This window comes from Convolutriloba macropyga, chromosome 12 (assembly GCF_964194025.1).
Source record: "Convolutriloba macropyga chromosome 12, txConMacr16.3, whole genome shotgun sequence".
In the NCBI taxonomy this organism is placed as follows: domain Eukaryota; kingdom Metazoa; phylum Xenacoelomorpha; order Acoela; family Convolutidae; genus Convolutriloba; species Convolutriloba macropyga.
The window spans coordinates 12861872-12886936 of record NC_134479.1 but is presented as its reverse complement, the minus strand read 5'-3'; the positions used below and the strand labels follow the sequence as shown (position 1 = coordinate 12886936).

The following is a 25065-nucleotide window of genomic DNA, read 5'->3' as shown; positions in this document are numbered from 1 at the left end:
CGACCCGGGAAGTGTATAATCCTCTTCTATACTTCTGTGCAAGCTTTGAATTCTTGAATACGACGATGAAAATTGTTTATTCTGAATTAACTTCAAGGTCTAAGTTCTAATTTTTTGAGGCCGCATTAAGACACAGACAACTCTTAACGTAACGTTAAGGCAAACGTATTCCGGACAACAAGGCAAAAACATTTGTGTCGCACAAAGTTTAAGCTGAAGGCAAAGGTATCAAAAACAGCAAGTCTAGAAGTTTTTAATGACAGGACTTAGTTACCGATATTTAGCGGTTACCACTTAGTTTGTTATTAGGTATATTGAAAATAAGCTGATTCAGAAACTTTTGTTTTGCACGCGTTTTGCAAACTTTTGGACGCATTTTGAAATACTTTTCTTAAGAAGGCTTGGTTAAGAAAGTGATGGATTACAACCTTCTCGCTTCACCCATCATACATTGCCTCTTTATCAATTGAAATTTACACTTTTTTATTTTTTTACGTAGTGCTCTGCTCAATTCTGCTACTCTTTTAAAAGCTCCACAACTCCCGGTCCGAAGCAAGGAATAGAAAGGTAGGCGAGAAAAAAACCAGACATACAGGAAAAGTCTCAATAAGTCAATATTTTCAACCTGACTTCGACTATTTGCTGACAAAGATACAAATGTTGTACTTTTTTTAGTTCTTTTCAACAAACCTACTTACCACAAAACGGATCAAAATTGAGCGTTTTCTTAACCGTAAAATGAAACGGGTTGTATATGGCCCCCGGTTCGAATGTCCTCTCTAAAGTCCTTCCATTTCGATGAAATAGTGAGGGAGTATTTGGTGTGAGCCGGGGGGGGGGGAATGATGTAAGAGCAGTTGTGGCGAACAATGGGAAAACTTCTGATCAATTAACCCTGATCAAAGTTGCGATGTAAGAGTGGGTTGGGATGGGAGGACTTTTGAGGAATTACCCCGTGCCAAAAGTTTGATGTAAGCGTGGACTGCAACGAGCTGCAATGGAAGCATTGTTGAGTAATTGCCCCCTGACCAAAATTGCGATTACAGGGTGGGGGGGGGGGGGGGCAAACGATGTAAGACTGAGGGATTAAAGTATTTAGAGGGGTTAAAATTGTGTAAGTTTTGGGCTGCTAAGGGGGTGAAAAGTTGTAAGGGGGGTATCTGTTCAGAGGGGTAAAATTGTTTATGAATTGGTTTGCGAAGGGATAAAAAGATGTAAGAGTGAGAAGTAATTTGTTGAGAAGGGATCATTCTAACAAATACCTCTCCTTTAGATGGATCGTAAAGAAATATGCAAGCCTTGATGGTCTGGAGGCTAAGGAAAACGGGCTGAGGGTACATAGATTGTAGGTTACAGAATAGTCAGTTTTCAAGTATGATGAGCTAAAACAAAGTACGAATAGCGCTTCCAAGAGAGTAAATGTAAGATTGGGTGGATAACTTGTTGAGAAGGGTGAAATGGTGTCAGAGTGGAACTGCCAAAAGGTTATAATGATGTAGCAGAGTGAAAGCATTTCCTTAGGAAAACTCAGCTCAAAACTCTTACTTCTTTTTGCGCTGCCAACGGGGTTTCAAGAATGTAAGATTGAGCGGATAAAAATAATTTAACCCCTACTCCTACATCTTAGTTTCTGTGTCAAGGAGAGTAAAATGATATAAAAGTCCGGGTGTAATTTCTCCATTAGCCACAAACTCTCTACACAATTTTGTCCCCTTGAGACACCAAAAAGATTCATCTTTTACCTCATTACACATATCAAAAAAATATAAGAGTTTTTCAAGGCGTTCTCCTAAAAAATCCTCCCATTTCAGTCCCACTTTTACATTTTTTTGGTCGCAGAACTTCGCCCCGGAGCCACTGTTTTATTCATTTTTGGCATGAGGGCAAAAAAATGCTCTCCTTTTAAGTCTTTGAATAATATTATTCATAAAACAGACCATATATGGAACTTTAGTAACCATAGCAAGATCAAAAACAGAACTTTGGGCCCCGGAATTATGGACTTCTATGGACAATATGGACAATATATGGTCCATTTTATGGTTAGTAAGTTCGGTCAATCTGAGATGTGTATTGAAGGAAATGAACCAGTTTTTTTCCAGCTCGTGATTGATCCATGGATATATGGGGCAATGCAATGATAGGAGGAAATTAACTCCGGAGAGCTGCGTTGCTGATTGCTGAAAGTCATATAGGAAGTGAGATTGAGTGCTGACGTCGAGGAAAGAAGTACATGGATGTCTACAAATTGTATAAAGTTGGTTGAAACTATTCATTTTAATTTAATTTCCTTCAAAAAATCAGAGCATATTATTTCCCAGGTTTTAGGTGCAAATTTAGGTACATGCTCGACCAAAATGTACTATGAAAAGACCGTACTCGACTCATTTGAGCTATGAAAAGACTTTCCCTGGACTTTAAGACACGCTGGACTTTTCACAGAAGACTTTAGCTCGACCCAAAATTAGGGCTGGATTTTAGCTCGACCTAATGTCTGCAAAAAAGACTACACCTAACAATTGAGCTGGAACAAAATTTGCGCGCAAGATAGATAATTTGCAGAGAGATTCATGAGAGTTTCATGAGAGATTGCAGAGAGTTTCATGTGAAATCGTATCTCCGATAGAATCTACTTTCATATTCGCTGAAATGATGCATTTTTAATTCCCGGGTCGAGGATTCAGCCCTCGACCAAGGATATGTGCATTTCAGCAGGTGTTGGCATAGCAGCTAATAAATAATATTTTCTAGCTGTCGAACAAGTTCACCAAAGTTCAGCATTTTGGAACAATGTTTTAATCTGCTTAAATGTAAATTTTGAAGTCAACAACATTACTACTGACAATAAAAATGTCAATGTCGCCCAACGCTGGGTTATCAACAGTTGGGCGATATTGTGTACGTTTTGTTGATTTCAAGAAAGCCTTCGACACCCGGGCCGAGGTTTCACCCCTATTCCACCCCTAATTAGCGGGGATTGGGGTGTAATCCGTTTTCCACTGTTATTTGTCGGGAGAAGAATGTTAGCGTGTAATGTAAAAAATACACTTTAATTACACTCTATTATCCACTCTTTTTACACTCTTTGTAAAGAGTGTAATTAAGGGTGGAATGATAAAAGATTACTCTTTTTTTCTCCCTTAAACTGAGTATGATTTTTTTGAAAAGACCCATGAGAACACTTTATACCTGGACTTTAACTAAGTGCAGGACTGTGTATTTATAGTCAATAAAGACTCCCACCACTAGAATTATAAAGTCTTTTCATTAGTCGAGGTCTAAACCGGGTTCTTCTAAGCGCATCAGTGAATTATAAGGTTTTTGTTTGAAAAACACTTACTCTCAGATCATTTCCTGCGTGATATTTAAGAAATTTATCGACCCACAATTGGGATTCAGAATCCTGGACTTTTTTGACATAAAATTGACTAAAAAAAGTTTTTTAATTCGAAATTTGACTCACGAACAACGAAGAATTGTCTGCAGCTTCCCTCTCTGAAGGTTAAGTTGCAGGTCTGTTTGTCATTTGGAAATTTGGACACATCAAAAGCACAAGATGTTGTCATCGTTACAAAATTGTCTGAAGGCGAAATCGAGCCATCAAAAGCCGCGCATTGTTTATTCAATAACTGGGTTTTCAATTCTACAGCTTCTTGCACGACTGAAATCAAACACATTCATTAAGGTTCTGCGGTTCACCTCAGACAGTATGACGAACAAACACAAACTCATATAATCGGATTGGATTTTGCTGCCAGTCTGAAGCTAGAGATAGCAGTTGAACAGTGTGATGCACTAGTCTGTACCTCCTTTCTATATCTTCATTTCAATCTTCAATTCTAAAACTTAAAACTAATTTCATTTTAACCTTTAGCTTTTACCGTAGGTAGCTTTTTAAATTTGACTCGTAATTTGTCATTCGTTAACCCTAAGTTCATCTAAGTTTAGTTTTGAGTGATTGTCTGTTCATAGTACGTCCTGTCTGGTATTTTTATTTTGTTTATTTGTTTATGATAGTGTTCTGGTCATTACTGAAATGATCCCGATTTTTTTTCAATTCTCAACCTTAACTTAATTCTGTCGAATTTTGTATTTTTATCGTTAGAAGGCTTCTAGCGCCAAAAACCCTATCAAAATTCCGAAAGATTTCTTTGGTGGTTCTCCTTGGTTGAAGGGAGTATACTGTGTTGTCCCCAAAAAAATTTACTCTCTCGGCTGGTTGAAAACTTCGCTCTTGATTATTGAATAAATAATCGAAACTGTAATGCAAGCAACTGATATTGTTATAGCCAAGACAGATAATTGAGTAAATTCAACAAACAAGAGGAATTTTTTTATCAAAATTTTTATTAATGGTCCACATTAAATCGAACCAATTCAACCCTTCAGTCCGCAAGTATCCTCAAAACAATCAATTTTGTTCCCTAACCAAACAATTTGTATAAGTTTTGCCTCCCAGTAGCGGTGTTACTGGCCAGAAACTTATAATATTTGCAACCAGCGATTTTGAATAACTTTGCTGTCTCACTCACTGCAAAGAAACTATGATCTTTCACCAAGACCTCACTAGATTACTACAATTTTCTCTCACTGAGAACCACTGCTCTACTAGAGAATTCTCCCTTATACAAAGTCGACTGACGTACCACTGTTCTTCAACCTCGTAAGCTTCTTTCTTGGTGTTTTTCTTGTGCCTAAGGGTACTCAATCTTATCACTTTTTTATCAGCAAAATTTTGACATAACATATAAGTGTATTAGTGAGCGTAGAGGGTTGGTCACGCGCTGTAGTTTATTTACTAGCAAATATTTACTCAAGATGACTCGAATTCCGTGGTTTACTTGGTTTGCTAATTTCAGAATCCAACAAATGCTATATTTCATGTTGAACGGCTCTTATAAAATTACATGCATTCTGTTTTATTCCTTCCTTGCCACTGATGCTCCTCTGATTTAGCCTATGATTAATTTTGCTTGCCTGGGGACCTAACAGTGATTGTTTTCAGTCAAATTTTAACTGTTCTCCTTATGATCACAATGGAAAAGTCAGGAAAAGTTATATCTTTCTGCCTTTTTCCTTGTATAATATTCGTCAGCAATAATACTTTGAAATTGAACCATAGCTAACTTGCGTTCATCACTTTTGAACATGGTTTTTGGTAGATATTTTGATTCTGGTAAAAGTGTTCTTTCTTTGATGTAAGGGCAGAAAATTAATTTAACCTCTTTTTCCATGCTTGTTTTTCAAAGGCCAAAAGAACGGTTTCGGGTACTGCAAAAATAAACCGTTGTTTTTCTCAATATGTGCAATTGGCCAAAAAGGTCAATTGTTAAAATTTGATGTCGAACGGACTTGAGGAACTAGGGTTTTGCTGACTTGCAGGGGGTCGCAAAATTATGGACGCTTATATTTCCAACAAACTAATTTATTGCTATCAAAATTTCACTTTAAACAACCCTTGTATTCTTCTGTTTGCTTTAATTGAGTCTTAGCAAGAGTTCTAACAAGTAATTTGTCCATTATATGTACCTCAATTATCAGACTTAATTCATAACGTATGCTTTCTACTAAAATTTCCGGTTAACTTTTTCTGAACTTCCAATACTGTAATTTTTTGATACTGTACTGTAATACTGTACTTTTTTTTTAATAATACTGATTCTTTCCACTATAAAGTTGTCAAAACTACAGTAGTGTTAATTTCTCCTCATTCCAACTTCAAGTAGCCACTTTGAGTTTCCCAATCTTCACAGTATATACTTGACTGACTGACACAATTTGAAAATGAGAACACCAAATATTATTTGCGTTAATTCCCATGATCTATACCAATTTCCTATTGCAAATACAAAATCGCAAGGAAAGTCATTTTGTTCCTAATAGGAAACATTTTTCCTTATAAAGGAGTATCGGGCTTGGAGCCAAAAAAGAACTATTGCAATAAAAAGCTAAAACATTTTCAAATCGTTTTATTTATCAATTCGTTTCTTCATTCATGTTTCTCCAAACGTTTGTTTTTCTGATTGTTTTTAATATGCTTCCAGCCCGTTTAGTTGTTGTGCATCGAAGCCAAATTTATGCTGAAATGCATCATAAGAGTAGCAGTTTTTAATGATTAAAAGTCTTTGCACCGACCAGGAGCAAAATAAAAACAATTGTTAAGTTTAATTTTTACCATACAGTACGCTTTACTTTTTCAAACAATAATGTTAAAGACAAATACCTATTGTTTTTCTCTTTTTTTTCCCAATGTGTGGGTCATCACTAGGGGCAAACGAACGTCCTTTTTCTTGAAAACAATGCAAAAAAAATGGCCGACAAATTCCTCAAAGCAAAACTTTCGTTCTTTTTTCAGTTTCTTTTGCAGTAATTTGTTCTAGTTCACAAACCCATTATATCTTGCCTGAAAATATTAAAAAAATAATTGAAAGTTGTAGCTGCTTAAAGGGAATACATACTCAGTTTTATCGTACCAAAAAGGCTTTTAGGGGTTAATTTTTGGTTCCCAACCTCTTTTATTTTGTTCTGCTGTAACCATACTTGGTTTCTTCCGCTTGATGACCTCATAGTATCATTCTGACTAATTTGACACCTTGATTACTTTGCAAAGCCAGCCTCTGTGTTGTTTACATAATAAATGAAGATGAGTTCCACCGCAACGTACATCGCTCAAGTTCTTTCCTTGTGTTTACATAGTCAATATGCTCAAGATAAGCTCCTTAACTATGCAAACTAACAAACCACCGAAAATCAAAGCTTCAATTTCAAGTAGATTCGCTGAACCTGCATTTTAATTTCTGCATTCTTCCCTAACAGAACTTTTTTCTCCCGCATAATAAAAAAATCAGCTGGTCCATGGGTACTAGCACACTTTCCCGCTGTCATGTAGCTTTTTTTCAGGAACTTATTGAACCTCCGTTAGTGCGAACAATTTAAATAGAGCTCCATTAAATAAGGGTTAGATAGTGCCCTGAGCACCGTTTACTGATTAAAAAATAACTGGGAGAAATAAGCGGGATCATATATATATATATATATATATATATATATATATATATATATATACATATATATATATATATATATATATATATATATATATATATATATAGATATATATATATATATTAACCCCTCAGTCAAAAGAAAGTGGCTAAAAAGAAGCTCACATTCAAAACAATCCTCTGCCAACAATCGTAACCCTGTCTAATATTAATCAAATTCCAAACACTGTAAATAAACTCACCATCTTTTTTCAATATCTTTTCCATTTAGAGCATATGCACTTCAATATTAACAGCAGACATATTTAATCAAGTTTGAACTTCTAATTCAATGTATGGCATAATAACTCCCAATCATACGAGCTGCAGCTTCGTGAGATTAGACTTACTAGCTCTCAGATCAGACAGCTCAACTCTACCAACTTTGTCACATACTCTTTCTTCCTCCGATGCTTGAAGGAATATAGGCCTCCAGTTTCATTCTTCGACCATTTCCTCCGTTTGCGCCACACTCCCCAAATTCAAGTTGTTCCACTTCTCCTTCTGACTCGTATTTTGTTTTGCAAACAACAGCCTGCCCAACTCAGGATGCCTGAAATCCAGACTTCTGTGACTGTCACTCACCCTCTAAAATTTCGGAGAAGAACTACACGACTTCTCCCTCTTGTATTGTATAATATCTTCTCGGACGGCTAAGCACATCAACAACTGATTTCGATTTGTACCTATTGCTTTCTGGACTTAGAAATTTGAGGACTGCTCCCGTTCAATATCGTCCTTTGAATAGGAACTCTCGATGTGTACTGCCACTACATTCTCTCCGAAATCATATGCACAAGCGTTTTCTCCATCACTCGCAACTTCAGCTTCATATCACTTGCCTTTGAAGGTGACAAACCTTCATTGTCACTGAACTCTACCTTTTGTATTGTCCCCGAACTCTACCTTTTGGATATGCAACACTTCGAACTCCAATTCGCAATTTGAACTTTTTCGGATAAAGGTTTATGCAGCAAAGACTTCGCGCTTTGTTCAATTTGTTCGCTGCGATGAGCTCTATCAATTTCAGCATTGGAAAACCTTACTTTCAAATTTTTCTCATCTGAAAGGAGAAATTGAGGCCGCGAGTTAAATGAACTGCTTTTTTTGCAATCTGGCTCTTCAAAATTCAAAAACCACATCACGCGAGCAAACACGACACCCATCTTGCCCACCAGCAAGGACATTAGACATCACTAATTCTTCAGCAGTTGAATGGTCATCATAAGTAACTGATTCATCACCTGCCACTTGTTCTGCATCGAAGCTCCGATTCTCCACCATCTTGAAAATTGCAGGCGCTAGCTTTTGACGCGAAGTTACAAACCCAGATTCACTTTCCTGCATAGTATCACCGCTGCCTCTTTTAGTCGCGGAAATGAATGAGTCTTCTTTTTTTTTGTCCGTTTCATCAACTGCGTTTTCTTCCCAGTTTTTGGCGAAAAAGTTTTCACCAAATTTTTTTTGGTGCCGTTGATTATACGTCTTTGCTTCCTTCTAAAATTTCATCCGCAGTTGCCTTTGCAGCGGTATTTTCAAAACTCTAATTTGCTTTGCGATACGCATCTTCGGCTGGGAAGGTTACAAAATCTCTTACTTTTTCCTCCCAATAACTTTACGCTCAAATCAAAACCTTCTATCTGTTGCGACGGAAGGCTGTTTGACTCTTGATGTAATTCAGTTGCAATCGGGTTGTTATTGAGCGCACCTTCTGCCGCCAGAGCCTAGGGGGCAGGCGTGCCAACGTCAGGAGATCCCCCAGGGTCAGGAGTTCGCCCATGTCACTCAAAATTGAGTTTTGTTCCGTCGCTTTTTTGGTTGATTATCTCCCCTCCACTCACAATAAAGAAAAAAAACACACACACTCGGATGTAGGAGCCTCGAACAGCAGCACGCTGGAAGTCGGAAATCTATTTGAGGCGACGTTTGGTAGGTTTGAGCCGTTCCGGCTCGTAGTAGGAGGAAGCAGTACAGATGGTTCATTTTCAATTGACTATGGAGGGAACTGTCTGGCGGGGTCAAGCCCCTAAGACAGTTCCTGTTCGGTTTGAAGTCGAGAAAATAATATAGATTGCCTATAGCACGTCTTTAGACAATGTTAGAATCAAAATGAAGCTGCTCAGGTGTGTCAAACATAAAACGCAAAAAAATTAGGTCCCGACGGGATTCGAACCCAGTCCTCCATTGTAGAAGTCTCACCTTCAACCACTAGACCACGTCAGCTCTGATTCCAATCATTTCAAAGTTAGAACAATGCCTCAACAAACTATGCAGTCTACGTTTCCAATCCACAGTGTGTAACGTCTAGTAACCACTGCGCTACGCAGCAGTTTGTGTACACGCGCTTTAAACCGCTCTTCAACAATGACAATCACCAGTGGAAGACGGACTTAGACATCTCATTTCTGCTCACGGGCCAAAACGCACGCATTAATCACTGCTTCGATTTCTGAAATAAATGTTCTACAATCAAAGAAAACACAGGTACGCCAATTGAGCAATCTCAACGCCTAATTGGCCTCATTTACGAACAGCTTTTCTTTGAACAACAACAAACGCAAAATTGATGTGTTTGAGAACTCACACATGAAGCAGAATTGAAACGCGCACATAAGAAAAAACGTTGACTAGAAAGAGCACTTCATCCAATGGTCCTTTTCTCTCCTGCTCAGAATCGATCTGACAACCTGCAGCGTGGGAGGCGAACGCATATCGCGCACTGTGCCGACTTTCTCCGCTTACAAAAAAATAAGGAAGTGGGGCGAACTTTAAAGTGAGTTTTCTTCAAACTGGGAAAAGCTATCTTTCAACGGTTTCGTCTAATATAAACTAGATCTCAGGACAATTTCAATGGACCAATTCAAAAAATCAACTTCATTGTCAATTTTGAGAAAAATGCACTTTTTCTCAAAGCAGCTGTTTTCCCACTACTTGAAAATGGAAAAGTGCCCAAAAACCATGGAAGGATTGTTTCAATCTTCTCGGGTCATAAGGATTGGTGGCCCTTATTTTCCCATTCGGACCTGCATGCAAAATTTCAGCCAAATCCTACGGGTGCAATTCGAGAAATCGCCCAAACTTTTTTTTGAGGGACGCGTTAGCTTTATGCCTAAGCCGGCAGGGGCCCCTACCCCGCCGCCAAAGAGAGCTTTGAACGCGTATGGCGCGCGACCACTGAAATACAATTTTGGCAGAAATCAAAAGTGTTGCACAGGTTTCTCCAACCTCTATCCATTCGCCAAAGTACGGCATGCAAGGACCGGCAAAGATTTGAACAAGAGCTATCAAACTTTTCCAGTACGGTTTTTCAACGGTTATTTTGGTTTCAATTATTGACTCAAAACTTTTCAGAATTACTTGTCTGCTCACCAAAGTTTGGAACGAACACGTCGCCGTCCATGCAATCAAACTTGTTTTTATCGTTGCTATCGAAGAAGCTGTCGTAAATGCTGAAACTGTCTTTACTAAAAATTGCATCATCCTCCACCTGCCAGCAATTTCCTCAAGTTCTTCGCTTCTCACTTCTGCAACTTCCAAGTTCTTTCCAATGTCCCACCCTGCAATTCATCGATCCATCATTTCTTTGAACTGTTCATCTTCGGATTTGGTCTTTGCCGCAATCTGCTCTTCCATTTCTCCGTCGGAATCTAAATTGCGACTACCACCAATAACGATTGAATCAGCAACAGTCTCCAAACCGGACAAACTTTTAGCCCACTTTGAAGTGCTTCTTTGCCTCCAGTGTCTGACCTTCGGCTGCGCTTCAAGCACTGCTTTTACACCAAAACCAACAATTTTATGGCAGACAAACTTTTAGTCGAAGAAATCTTTGCTGTCTCTTTGTTCATAGCTGATTTGACAATATTATCGGTTGAAAGTCCTTCTACTGTCCTTTCTAATTTTCGGGTCACTTCTTTGCTCGCTAACTCTTTTGTGTCATCAACGTCACTTTGAAACACTGGTCGGTCGAATGTAAACTGTAAAACCACTTCCTCATATTCTATCTTTGATTCCTCTTCTATCAAGTATCTCGCAAACGCGTCTTTAAGCATCTTTGAAAAATTGGTTAGTGTCAAGATAAAAAACACAAAGTTTCTTGAAGAATCCAAGCACATTACTTTTGATAGGATTTCCAAAATTCTTTTGGCAAGTAATTCAAAGTATCAAGAGCCCAACCGCACAATAACTCTCGACATCATCTTCTGCCCGCATGAACACTTCACAAACATTCAAGCAATACTCACGCCATTCCTGCCAAACTTCGTATCCAGGCAGAGGAAAGCGTTTTCTAAACCCAAATCACGCCAATGTTCTCAAAAAGCTGCAATCTACTCTAAATGCTCCTCTGAGTTTTCAATTTCTGCTGCAAATCTTGCCAACTCCTGCTCTTGTCTCTGTCTAAGAATAGTCTTCAACCTATCTGTTTGTGGACTAGCTCTAGTACGCTCTGTCAAAATTTTCGACCCGAGAGTTACTTTCTTTCTTCCAAAATGAAGTTTCCCGAAAGTAACTGCTTCTGGTGCTCAAAAATCCTGAAAACCATTCTTCCTTCGGGTCTCAAACTGTATTCTTGATTATTCCTCAGATTGATCTATCGATACGATCGCCAGCTTTGTGCACTAGTAGTCAGTCTGATAAAACTTCGCTTACACTCGTGTCGTCTTCAAATTTGCCAAAAAATTCCTTCATAACACGAGAGCCCAACCAGGAGCGCCACTGTAGAATTTTGGTTGTTAGATGGCTTCTAAGTGGGGACTGGCTAGCGCCCAAAACCCTATAAATATTCCGACAAAAGATTTGTTTGGTGGTTGTCTTTTTTGAAGTGAGTATACTGTGTTATCCCTAAAAAGTTGCTCTCTCGGCTGAATGATGGTTTCGCTCTTGATTATTGAATTAATAATCAAAACTGTAATACCAGCAAATAATAATGTTATAGCCTTAGACAGATAATTGAATAAATTTAATTAAATAGATTTAATTAAAATAAATTCTATTAAAACTTTTTAATGGTCCACACCAGTAAAACCAATTGAACCCTTCTGTCTGCAAGTATCCTCAAAACAATCAATTTCGCTTCTTAACCCAAACAATTTGTATAAGTTCTGCCTCCAAATAGCTGTTTCACTTCAAACCACGATATACAATAAATTTGCTGTCTCACTCACTGCAGCGAAACTATGACCTTTTACCAAGAACTCACTAGATAACTACAATTTTTTCTCACTGAGATCCACCGCTCCACTCGAGCATTCTCTTTTGCACAAAGTTGACCGAAGAACCACTGGTTTTCAGCCTCGCAAACTTTTTCTTGTGCCTGAGGGTATTCAACCTTATCAGTTTTTTATCAGCAAAACTTAACGTGTGGTTTCAATTAGTACATTTTGGCATATCATTTAAGTGTATTAGAGAACGTAGAGAGTTGGTCAAGCGCTGTAGTTTATCTTAAGGAAACATTTACTCAGGATGAGTTGAATTCGGAATTCCGTGGTTTACTTGGTTTGCTAATTTCGGAATCCAACAAAAGTTATGTTTCATGTTGAACGGCTCTTATAAAAGTACATGCATTCTGTTTTATCCTTTCCCTGCCAGTGATGCTCCCCTGTTTTAGCCTATGAATAGTTTTGCTCATCAGGGGACCAAGCAATGTTCGATTTCAGTCAATTTTTAACTGTTCTCCTCATGATCACAATGGTGTAAGAATCAGGGAAACTTAGATTTTTCTGTTTTTTTTCTAAAATATTTGTCAGCATTTATAATTTGAAACTGAACAATGACTAATTTGCATTCTTCACGTTTGAATATTGTTTTTGTTATATATTTTGACTCTGGTAAAAATGTCGTTTTTTTCATAGAAGGACAGAAAATTCATTTAAATTCTTTTTCCTTGCTTTTTTAAAGGCCAAAAGGACGGTCTCGGGTACTGCAAAAATACGGCTCCTTTTCTCAATGCGTATGCAATTGTCCAAAAAGTCGCCAGTTCAAATTTGAAGTCAATCGGACTTTAGGAAGTGGGGTTCCGGGGACTTGCAGGGGGGTCGCAAAATTATGGACGCTTATATTTCCAACAAATTAGTTTATTGCTATCAAAAATTCATTTTAAACAACCCTTGTATTCTTCTGTTTGCTTCAACTGATTTTTAGCACGAATTATAACAAGTAATTTGTCCATTCTATGTACCAATTATCAATCTATGTTCAATTATCAAACCTAATTCATAACGTATAATTTCTACTAAAAACTCCAATACTAAAAACTCCAATAATTTCTACTAAAAACTTCCAATACTTTAATTACTGCTTTTTTCATGATATTGTTTCTTTCCACTGTAAAGTGGCAAAAATTTCAATAAGGTTACTTTTTCCTCGCTCCAATTTCAAGTAGCCACTTTGAATTTCCCAATCTTCACTTGATTGACACAATTTGAAAATGAGGACACCGAATATTATTTGCGTTATTTCCCATGGTCTATACAAATTTCCTCTTGCAATTACAAAATTGCTAGAAATTTCTTCAAAATGTTTTTCCTAATAATGGAGTACCGGGCTTGGAGCCAAAAGAGAACTATTGCAATAAAAAGCTAACACTTTTTCAAATCGTTTTACTTTTCATTTCATTTGTTCATGCATGTCCCTTCAGCCATCTTGTTTTTCTGCTTTATTTTAATATGAATCCGAGTCCGCTTAGTTGTTGTGCATCAAAGCTAAATAGTTGCTGAAATACATCTTAAAAGTATCGGTTTTTAATTTTTAAAAGTCTTTGCCCCGACCGTGCGCAAAATAAAAAATAATTGGTAATTTTAATTTTTACCATACAATACGCTTTATCTTTTCAATCAATAATGTTAGTGACAAATACTGATCGGTTTTGCTTGGTTTTCTATTCCCCATGCTGTGGGTAACCATTAGGAGCAAACAAAAATCCTTTCTCGTGGAAAAATACAAAAAAATATTCGAAAAAAAGTAGTGGATAAAACAGGGATTCCAGCCACCAGTAAATTTGGGCTATTTCTCCACATGTTAGCCGCATGTTTCGAAATAGGCAAAATTGTACTGCTAACTGGAATCCCTGTTTTATATACTACTCTATTTTCCATTAAAGTCTATCATTTCCTGTCTCACTTAGTGCAATCCACTAGTATCGAGTTAAGCTGGTAATTAACCGTTATCAGACGGATATTTCGGGTTCTATCCCTACTGACTTCAGTGGACCTATCCCAGATACTAGTGTAACTAGTGATACCGTGTAAAAAGCACGTAAAACCAACTTGCGAAAATTGGTGTAACCACTTCGTGGATAACTTGAATAAAAAAGCAGCTTAGTTCTTCTATAAATTTTATTTTTGCTTAAATTTAAATAAAATAACTCTACTTGTGCTTATCTTATACAGCAAGAGCAGAACCCCTTCAAATCTTAATCAAAGGGAACCTGCTTCGCGGATATTATGTTTATAAACATGCTCTCTGAACCAGATCGAAATAGATAGATACTAATTTTATTCCGAAAAAAGCGGAAAAACTTACAAAATTTTACTCATTACAAAAAAAGAACAAAATTCCTCTTTTAAAAGTGAAATCATTCTTTAAGAGCGAATTCGCCACCATAGGAGTGATGCCCCAGTACAAAATCACTATTTATCACGCTTAAAGAGTGATTCCCCTCTTTTTTATTTAATTTTTAAAATTATTTATTTTTTTAGTAAAATTATATATTCTTTTTACTTTTCTTTATTTATACCATTATTTATTTAAAATTATCTATACTCTTCAACAAATTTGTATTCTCTTTTACTTTTTCTATAGTTATACATTATTAATAAGAAACGATACAAAATTATAGTATTTACATGAACAAATTTCCCCAGTTTCGGTTTTAACATATCTTTCATTTAAATTTCTACTAAATCCTCTACGTAAATCTACATCTGGGTGTTGTTTTTGTACATGGGCCCTTATCCCATCATATCTTACAATATAAACAAAATATTGACAATTAACTTTAGCTGAAGAAAATTTTCTACATGTAAACTTACTCTCATCAAAATCAGTTAGTGGTTTTAAAGAATTACACCTATTACATTTTCTAGTTAAAGCTTTACTTGTGTTATTTCTAGGATTACTAGCAAAGCTACTTCGTAGATCATTAACATTTGGATTTGGATTTGGATTAGGCTTAGGATTTGAAAGTGGATTTGGATTTGGATTAGGATTAGGATTAGGATTTGGATTTGAATTTGGATTTGGATTAGGATTTGAAATTGGATTAGGATTTGGATTAACAGAGTCGCCAATTCTCGTATTAAAAGAACACTCTGTTTTCATACAAAAACCACTGAGTGATTTATCACCACATGCACATCTAATAATTTTTTCTTCATGACATATTGAATAATGAAAAGCTAAAATAAAGGGAAGTCCTTTTTTTTGTGTCTACAATCTAAACTTTCTATAACCATTATTTATAACTGGCCAAATTGTCAATTAAAGTTCTAGTATTATCTTTAGACTGGACAAACTGATTTAAATTTTGCATACCTGACTTATTATGAGTACTATATTTAAATCTTTTATCTATAATCTGATCATTACTCAATCCTGCTTTATCTCCAATGAAATTTATAATTTCATCTCTAAATTTTCGATTATTTTTATTTAGATAATTTAATTCATCTTTTCCATTTTTGTTTAAAATAGCAGTATTTTAATTCATATATTCATCTGTCACTGGGGTCCACCCTTGGCTAGGTTCATCTCATGTGGTGAAACATGGGCGAAACCCTATCTGTAAAACGGCTACACCTATCCGCTTAGCTGCAACTTTGTTGATCTGCCAAGCAGGTGCCCTGATCAACGAAATTGCAGCCTGTCCAATCGTAGCTGACCGAGGGTTGGTCTTCATCACCATAACCATGACTGAATAATGTATTTGTTTTGTTTAATATATTACTTGTACCCGCTGCTACAACTGCAGCAGTTTTTACTTTTGTATCAGGACTCATATAATTATATATCATAAAACATGTAGCTATAATTCCGCACACGGCTGATGCGGTCTTTAAATCACTAGCTTTAACTGTTTCTTTTTTAGAAGAACATTTTGAATTAAAAATCTTTTGATGTAAGAAATTTATAAAAATAGAACTGAGAGTTATCTGTATTAATAGTATTTCTATCTGTGGCATTAACCATTAGTGGTTTCATATATTCTTTAAGATTATTTATCTCATCAATTTATCTTTTAAACTAAGAGCTTTTAAGTCTAGGAAACCAACTCTCGAGTCATATATCATAGTTCTATTTCTATCAATAATAAAAAAGTTTTCTCTTTCTTATTATTTTTAATCATACCATCAGACCTTTCATCTGTACAATTATAGTAGTCACTATTTAGGTCATTAACTTTTTAATAGAACTTATGTTCACCTTTATATATTTCATTAAACGTTTTAAATAGATCTGCCGCATTATAAGTTGTTAAATAAGTAGTATCTTAACTCATTCTAGCTCTATTGATTTTCTGGGCTGGTTTATGACACATTTCAATCATTTGAATATTATGATGTCTTCCTTCTGTAAAAAAATAAGCTATATCCTTAACTAAATTATAACCCATATAATCAAGAACAATTACACTATTTTTGAATTTAGGCATCTTTTTTGATGTGATCACATTCATATCATAGGTATTAATTCCAGTATAAAACTCAGGATCGATCTAATCTCTGTCATCCTTGCTTACAATGATTATAATTTTCTTATCTAGATTTTGATTTTGATTTTGATCTTGATCTTGGTGTTGATCCTGATCTCGGTCTTGGTTTAACTTCAAGTATTGTCTAACAAAAATTGTTTTACCTCTACCAGTTCTACCATAAACAATAGTATGCAATGGTGACTTTTCATATTCAAATCTAATTAGACTTCTATTTATAAACCCACCCAACATTTCTTCTAATTTTTTTGTATTTATTTGGTAATGAATTATACATCATATAACATAACCTATTTACGAAAATAAATATAAAAATTGCACAACTTCTCTCCATTTTTTATCATTTAAAAATGATTATCTTAATTTTTGAGGCATTCAAAAGTAAATTTGGTATTCATAATAGAGCTATGAGTAATATCAAAATTAAATATATAGGTAGAGATATAAGTCTAATACCAATAGAAATAGAAATGAGAGATCAGACACTTGATAGCATCAGGAACCTGCTTCGCAGATCCGTGAACTTAACTTCAACATTATTGTAAATCTACATCCAACTGATGATATACATTGGGTTTTAGTTATAAGAAGAGAATGTGGTGCTATATATTAATTTGATAGTTTTGGTGTTGAGTCTCCACCAATACTCCTCGAAGAATTTATTGACCTAGGCTCTAATGTGAGAATACAACAATATGATGAATCGTTTGTGGGGCTTTTTCTTTATATATGATCAATCTTATTGATAGAGGATTTAGAATAAAAATCGCTGTGAATATTCTAGTTAATCAATGTAAAAATCCAGGAATGTATGATGAGTGTTTGTGTTTGGGTTGTAGAAATAAAGTCAATGTTAATAATAATGTTAATGTTAATGATAATGATGAAGCTGAAGTTAATGATAATGTAAACATTAAAGATAATGTTAATGTTAATGATAGTATCGATATTAAAGATAATACCAATGTTAATGACAATGACAATAACAATGACAATGAATATAACAATGACAATAACATTGATAATGTCAATGACAATGATAATGTCAATGATAATGTCAATGGCAATGATAATGTTAATGATAATGATAATGATGATGGCAATGCTAATGATGAGATTTTCTATCGAAGAAAAAGTTAGAATCAGGCAAGTAGTTATAATCAGAGAAGTGGTCCTAATCTACGAAGTAGTTATGATCCGTGGAGAGGTTTCACCTATCTGCAAAGCAGGTTCCCTGATCAGGGGGATATATCACTCCTAAGAAATAATATTATCCAAACGAAATCTATTGCCATTAATATGGATGAAGATCTACAATCATGGTTAGATGATGAGAATATAATTATCGAAGCCACACTCCCAGAAAAGTTTAGATGTATTACATCTGGTCCTAGTGAATGTGGTAATACATTCTTATTGAAAATATTAGTTATGGAAAGAATATACTTTGATAAGATATACGTCATTGGTCCTACTGGTAATCAATATGAGGGTGTAGAGAGAATTATTGATAAAACAGATATTGAGTTTATTAAAGACATAAAAAAATCACCCTCTCCTGCTGAACTACCTAAAGACTTAAAGAAACTACTGATATTCGACGATGTTAGAGCTAAGGAACAAATTATTAATGAATACTTTTGTAGAGGTAGACATAATATTTGTAATATGATATATCGTAACCAAAATCTATTCACAATAGATAGACATAATTTTAGAGAGATTTATAATCTATTTATTTTATTTGAACGAGGAGGTAAAGTTTTTAATATTCATTTTTAAAATTACATGTGCCTGTATTAGAACATTATTATTTGTTTCTTGGTTTATTATATCTGCTATATCAACTAACTCATATGCACCAGGTGGTATAGTACTGATCTTACTAGCATATATAAAATTATTATTTCTATCAGTTATATTAAAAACAGAACTATAAACAGATAATCTAATTAAAGCTAACTTCGATGTATTAAGTATAGGTTCCTTGAAATGAAATCATTCTGTTAGTCTCTTCATTCTAAAGTTAAGAGTATGTTCATATTTAGTTTTTGTTAACTCTTTAGTTATCTTTTGTAGTGTTCCCTTATGATGAGTTTGTTGTTAGTCATGTTATTAAGATAAATATCTAGATATATATCTAAATTTTAACAATAAAAGTGAGCTTTAATTTCTTTACAACTTATGGTTAAAATAAAGATACACATAGGAGTAAAATTATAAAATATAAACCTAATAATCTAGCAACAATGAATACGGTTAATACTAATACTAACATCATTCTCAATAGAGAAGAGAATCATTTAAGTTTGAGTGATTCTTATCTAGAGATGGAGTTTGTTGTATCGGATAATGCTGGTGATGTATATGCTAACGATGCTAATATCAGATTAGTTAATTATGGTGTGATGGCAATATTTAGTTCAGTTAAGCTTGAAACTAGTGGTGGTAGGACTATTGAACATATGGATCGTTGCCATCCTAATCTATTAATGTATAAGTTATTATTCAGTACTGATGATGAATATGAGAGTGGCTTTGTCGGAAATCAGGATAATAGAGATAGTCAACATAAAGGTGATCATATTGCTGCAGAACGAGGTCATTTCAATATGATGGTGAAGATGAGTGATCTAATTGGGTTTGTAAATGATTTAGAAAAGATTATATATATGGTTTAGGATTTAAACTAATATTAAAAAGAAATAACAATGTTAGAGCTCTATTCAGAGTTAATGCTATAGTGGTACTATTAATATTCAAGAGTTATTACTTCAAAGGTACTAAGATGTTTAATGGTAATTGTGTTAAGTGTAAGAAAATTAAGTCAAGGACTGTCAGCGATGCAACAATAGAAGCTGAGGGATTGAAAGACTTCTTTAAAAATGTAGGTAAAGCCACAGTTAACTTTGGAAAGCAAGTTGCTAATAATCCTCTAAGAGCATTAGAAGTAGCAAGTAAAACGGGAAGTGTCCCTGCAAGTAAAAACCCAAGAGCTGCTTTAGCTGCTACACCAGATTTAATTAAATTTGCAATAACTGGTGAGGGTAAAAGAGTAGAACAAAAAGAAAGAGATCTCTATTTAGGTACTGAGAAAACATAGTTTTTTACTCGATCTAGCTATAATACTACCTCTAATACTAGATATAGATGTACATCTAAGGGTAGAAATTAATACTATTGCTATTAATACTAAATATTTTATTAAAACTAAACACTAATAACTTCAGTTAAAAAAAATGCTCATTTTTTTCTTATTCTTCTTATATTCATCATATATCTTAACTAATTCATTATACTCATCATTATCTATTTTATTATCAATCATTGATTTCGTATATAGTTTATTAAACTTGCGACAAAACTGTTTTATTTAAAATATACATTTGCGAATACTTGATAAGTTTTTTTCTTATTTTAGTATTAGTTGTTTTTGATAATGAACCACAAACAGTTGCTGTAGCACAAGCTGTTGGTATAGAATAGGGTAATCTTATACCTGTTAATGCAACTGAAGTTGATGTTGCAGTTGTTGCTAATGATGATAGTAGCATTTCTGTTATTTCAGCTATGTTAATATAATTTTTATATCTACTCAACTTCTTTTTATAGTTATTAGTTTCAGTTTCATAATAATTTTTAATATCTTTCATCATAATAATTTTTAATATCTTTTATTGTGTTTATTTTACTATTAAATTTATTATTAGCCAGGATATTATCGTTTATGTATTGTTCATTATTGATTGATCCGCGAAGCGGCAATTTTGTCGATAAGTTGGGATATAGTAATCTCTTACTCGGTGCTGTTGGTTGACTCAATTTCATTAATAAATTAATTTTCCTTCATTATTTCATCTTGATCAAAAACATAATGCATCTCTAGTCCTGCTTGTGCTTTATTATCAAGTAACTTACTTTTATGTAATATGGCATTTATATATTTTATAATAATCCTTATCAATAATATGTGGTTTTCTCTTAAACCTCTCCATCTATCAACACACGCTTCACCTAATTGAATATTAGTTTTTGTATAATTGATGAGCCTTAGTAGTTGTTAGATGGTTGGGTGAACTGATTGTTGTGGTTGCTGTTTGTGGTTTGGCTGGGTTAAATCTATTTCTTGTCATTATTTGTATTGAGAAAGATCTACTTCGTAGCTGACCATAGGTCTATTCCAAGTGATGCTAAAACTTTATTATTGGATTCAAAATCAAACTCGGATTTTCATAACTCCTATTCACAAAATTTACTATCTATTATCTCTCCATTTATATCTTCTAGCTTATATGTTGGTTGTTGTGTTTTTAAAACTTCATTAACTTTAAACAATTCCAATAATTTATTGCAATAATCTATTCAAATTAGAAGTGTAACCCTTAGAAATGATATTACGGTTATCTGCATTTCTAACACAATCAGCAATTTTAAGTTTAGGTTTAATATCCTGAAAATTAAATGAGGGTCTAACTTTATCAGGATTATTTGAAGCATCAACCGGTGTCAATTGCTGCATCATTTAATTACTGCCTCATTTAATATTGTTACCGAGTAAATTGAATTGAATAAATTATATCACTAGATAGAGAATTTTTGTGCGTAATATATCAAAACTTTCGCTTAGATTTTCCGTTCTAAATGCAACATACGTATAATTTCTGAGAAATACAAAGGCCGATTTCCCACTAAGAATAACTTCCAAAATGGCTCAAAACTGATCGCTTAGCCTAACAAATTCGGTTTTTTGAACAGATTAGTTTAAATCGGTGACCTAGACTAAGACCTGCTAAAAAAGATCAAGCTAGATTTGCCTCCAAGTAAACGATGCTTTTGCCTTGACGTTTCGACATACAGTTGTTGTTGAGAGATAGCTTATATCTTGAATTTAAAGCCATTGCCACGATAGTCTGTATTTAACAGCTATATTTTTGGTGCCGATCCCAGTCTTACCTGAAAAAACGTTTAATAAAATCTACTTTTCTTCGCGCTGCAATACAGTTTACACCACTGGGTTGTCCGACAAGGAGAGTTGAATTCACAAATGCCCTCTGCTTCGGAAAATTTAACTTATCGCGCATGAAAACAGAATAAATTTATTCAATTTAAAAGTAATGCTCTCTCGAATTAATTGAAAGTAGAGTCCAATTGAGGACGAACATGTTGACAATCATGCAATAGCATAATTCTCAATTGTGATTCCGACAAATTTAATTAGCTTCTCATTTACTTTCTATTGGAAACAGGCAGCTATTACTTTATCAGTCTGCAAAATCTTTATAATCAAGGACAATGGACATTGGCTGCGCCATCTTATTGACTCAAAAGCTTTTGTTCCTGGAGCGTCCAAACTTAGCAAAAAACTTCAAAAGGACAGTTCCCAATGGACGGGCCCACTGATGTGTCAGAGATGCAGAGATATCAGAAAGGAGGGGATACAATTTCAAAGACGCTGCACTGGAGTGAATCAAAAAAGTCTGAACATCGACGTCATTTGATGGCTCCTTTTGATTGGAATAAGGACTTTGAAACCAAAACTGTAAGACTCATCCAAAAAAACCTTAACATTTGTCTTTGAAGTCATAAATTAATATTACAGAAACCGGCAAACCTAGCTAAACCCTCCCCCCTTATATTTTTGGTTTCATTTCCTATAATCTGATTTTTTTGAATCACGGTCACCGATAACCCACCCCATACGCATTTTTTATTGAAAAAACATCGAATTTGAAAATTTTTGGTCAAAATTTTGGAATTGACCAAATCGGGCTAAATAATAGTTATTGGAACGGGTAAAGTCTATACGAAAAAAAAAATCACGCGAAGCAAGAAAAAAGTTTGAAAAAATTGACCAGATTTGAAAAAATGGGGAAAAAATCTATCCGATCATTCTAGCATACTTATATAGTAGTTAGATAGATTAAAACGTTGTAAAAACAAGTTTGGTCAAGCTTTTCAAACTTCACAAAAAAAAGAAGATCAGGTAACTGATTTTTTTCCCTCAAATAAGCGCTTATTCTTGGTAACTCGTGAAACTCGTGCCTTTAACATCAAGGTTCGGAGTTTGAGCAAAGCTCAAGTCAATTATGTTGTAAAAAACATTATATGGTTTTTATATTAGCTGCAAGTTCACTGCATCACGCCATGAAAACCTTGCCTCAAGCGTTACAAGACCATTATAAAAAAGGAATTTACGCATTACCGGGTCTGAGTTTTAATCCTAACGCTTTGAAAGTCCGAAAAACCGCGCATTTTCAATTGAGTCACTTCTTCCCTTGATAAAAAGAGGCTAGTTATATGGCATGATGTAGTGAACAATTCATTGTTCCGTCATCGCAGTAACAACAATAAGCCTTTAACACCTTCGCAGCTTATTGAAGTGCTTGAAAAGTATCAGGAGCGCATAGAAGCTATAGTGTATTGCCCCAGAGAGGGAACTCCTGATATTTACAATCAGCTCAAGCGTAGTACTCTAGTTACCGTCCATTTAGTGAAAGACATTGTGTCTAAACGTAAACAGAAAGATCTTAGTTTACTTAAAGAGTACAGAGCATTACACCAAAGGCCTGCGCTTGAGCTGAAAACACTCACTATAGTCTTAGCTCATAAGAACAACCTCCAGTCCTTGATAACACGCTCCCGACTGTAGAAACTTTCAAAGCGCCGTCGTAAAACGCTTGGCACCCGTCATGCGTTCGAGGAGGCGGAACTCACACAAGCCTTTGATAACCTGAATGTCACTTAGTCTTGCGCTGTTGTGGGAGTCTACCCGCTGACTGGCGGTGTGACTTAGTTAACTCACAAGTTACGGGTTAGTTTGTGGTTGGTTCTCTCCGATAGCGCTTTACTAAACGTTTCGCTCTCCCCATTCTTCGAGTTTTTCACTACCGTCCGTTTTCCGCAGGTTATCTGGTTTCAATTTCCGCTTCCGTCCTTTTGTTTCCTTGTCACTTTGTTTCCTTCTATCCCCCGTTTATCTGTTGTATGATGTATGTTGAGTTTCTACTGTAGTAAAATTTCTCTCTGCTAGTATGCTGGTTTGTTGTGTAGTCTCATTCCTTGCTAGGGTGTGACTTAAGTTCATTCTGGAGTTACGGCTGGTTTGTTTCGTGACTTTCACCACACTGGTTTGCTAGCAATTTGTTGTAGCTTTATTAATTTTTGTAGTATGCACTTTTGTTGTCTGGGTAGGGTGGTTTGCTAGGGTGTGACTTAAGTTTGTTCTGGGGTTACGGCTAGTAAAGTTCCTGACCTTTTCGATTTTTGGTTATACTACACTGTTGCCGTAAATTGTTTCATGTTTGATGTTTTGATGCCGTTGATAAAGCCCCATAATGTTTTGTGCTAGTTTACCTGGCAGTAGCCCCTCTCCTTCTTTCTAGGGTGTGACTTAAATTTATTCTGGAGTTACGGCTAGCTTGTTTGGTTGAGTTTGTTGCTGTGGTCTGCTAGCATCGATCTTCCCGCCTCCTTGCTTGTGGCTTCCGCCCCACCCGTGCCGTTTTCCCGTTTCGTCGCGCGCCATCCGCCCGACGTTTCCGCCTCGCCCGTGCCGTTTTCCCGTTTCGTCGCGCGCCATCAGCCCGACGTTTCCGCCCCGCCCGTGCCGTTTTCCCGTTTCGTCGCGCGCCATTCGCCCGACGCTCCCGTTTGTCCGTCCGGTTTCCCGTTGCGTCGTGCGTTATTCGTTCGGCGTCTCTTCCCGTCCGTCCCGTCCCCCGTCCTGTCCCGTTTCGCGCTTCCTGCGCACCGTTCTTTCTTTCTTTTGCCGGGTACTATTGTACTCGACGAACATCTTTGCTCTTTGGCGGTTTGCTAGGCAAACCGTCACACTAGGGTTCGGTATAACCCATTTGTGTTGTGCTGTTGCATGTGTGTGTACTCTATATTAGTACTAAATTAAACTTGTGGTTCCTGTTTTTCTTAAGATCATGACAACTTTGCAGGACAAATTCAACAAACTTTATAGTGCGAGGGCAAAATTAGAGGCTGAACTTAATAACATCCATGGTGAAATTAACAACGCTGTTGATAAGCAAGACAGGAAAGTTAAGATCGAACGTCTGATTGTGAAGTGCAAAGATGCTTTTACTAGAGTAGTTGATAAGAATGAAGAGCTCTTTGATCTGGCACAAAAGACTGAAGATCCACACGCTGCCTGTAAGAATCTTGAGAAATGGTTACAGACTATAACAAAGAAAACTGACGTGTTCATTGCTGCTGCTCGAGGGTATATCAATTCGGTCCAAGACAAAGAGACAGCAGAGATGTATACCTCTCACCACTCAAGATCAGGTTCGCATATGACTTCCT

The 25065-nt window shown here is 35.6% G+C and overlaps 1 protein-coding gene across 3 annotated transcripts in view; it reads right to left on the bottom strand.

The window, feature by feature from the left end:
• LOC142350288 (neuronal acetylcholine receptor subunit beta-3-like) overlaps positions 1-25065 on the bottom strand; it is a 149467-nt gene that overhangs the window by 25341 nt on the left and 99061 nt on the right. For all 3 annotated transcript variants that reach the window (XM_075402083.1, XM_075402080.1, XM_075402081.1), the window contains exon 5: positions 3464-3661. In XM_075402083.1, coding sequence (XP_075258198.1) covers positions 3464-3661 — 198 coding nt within the window. The remainder of the gene's footprint in view (positions 1-3463; positions 3662-25065) is intronic.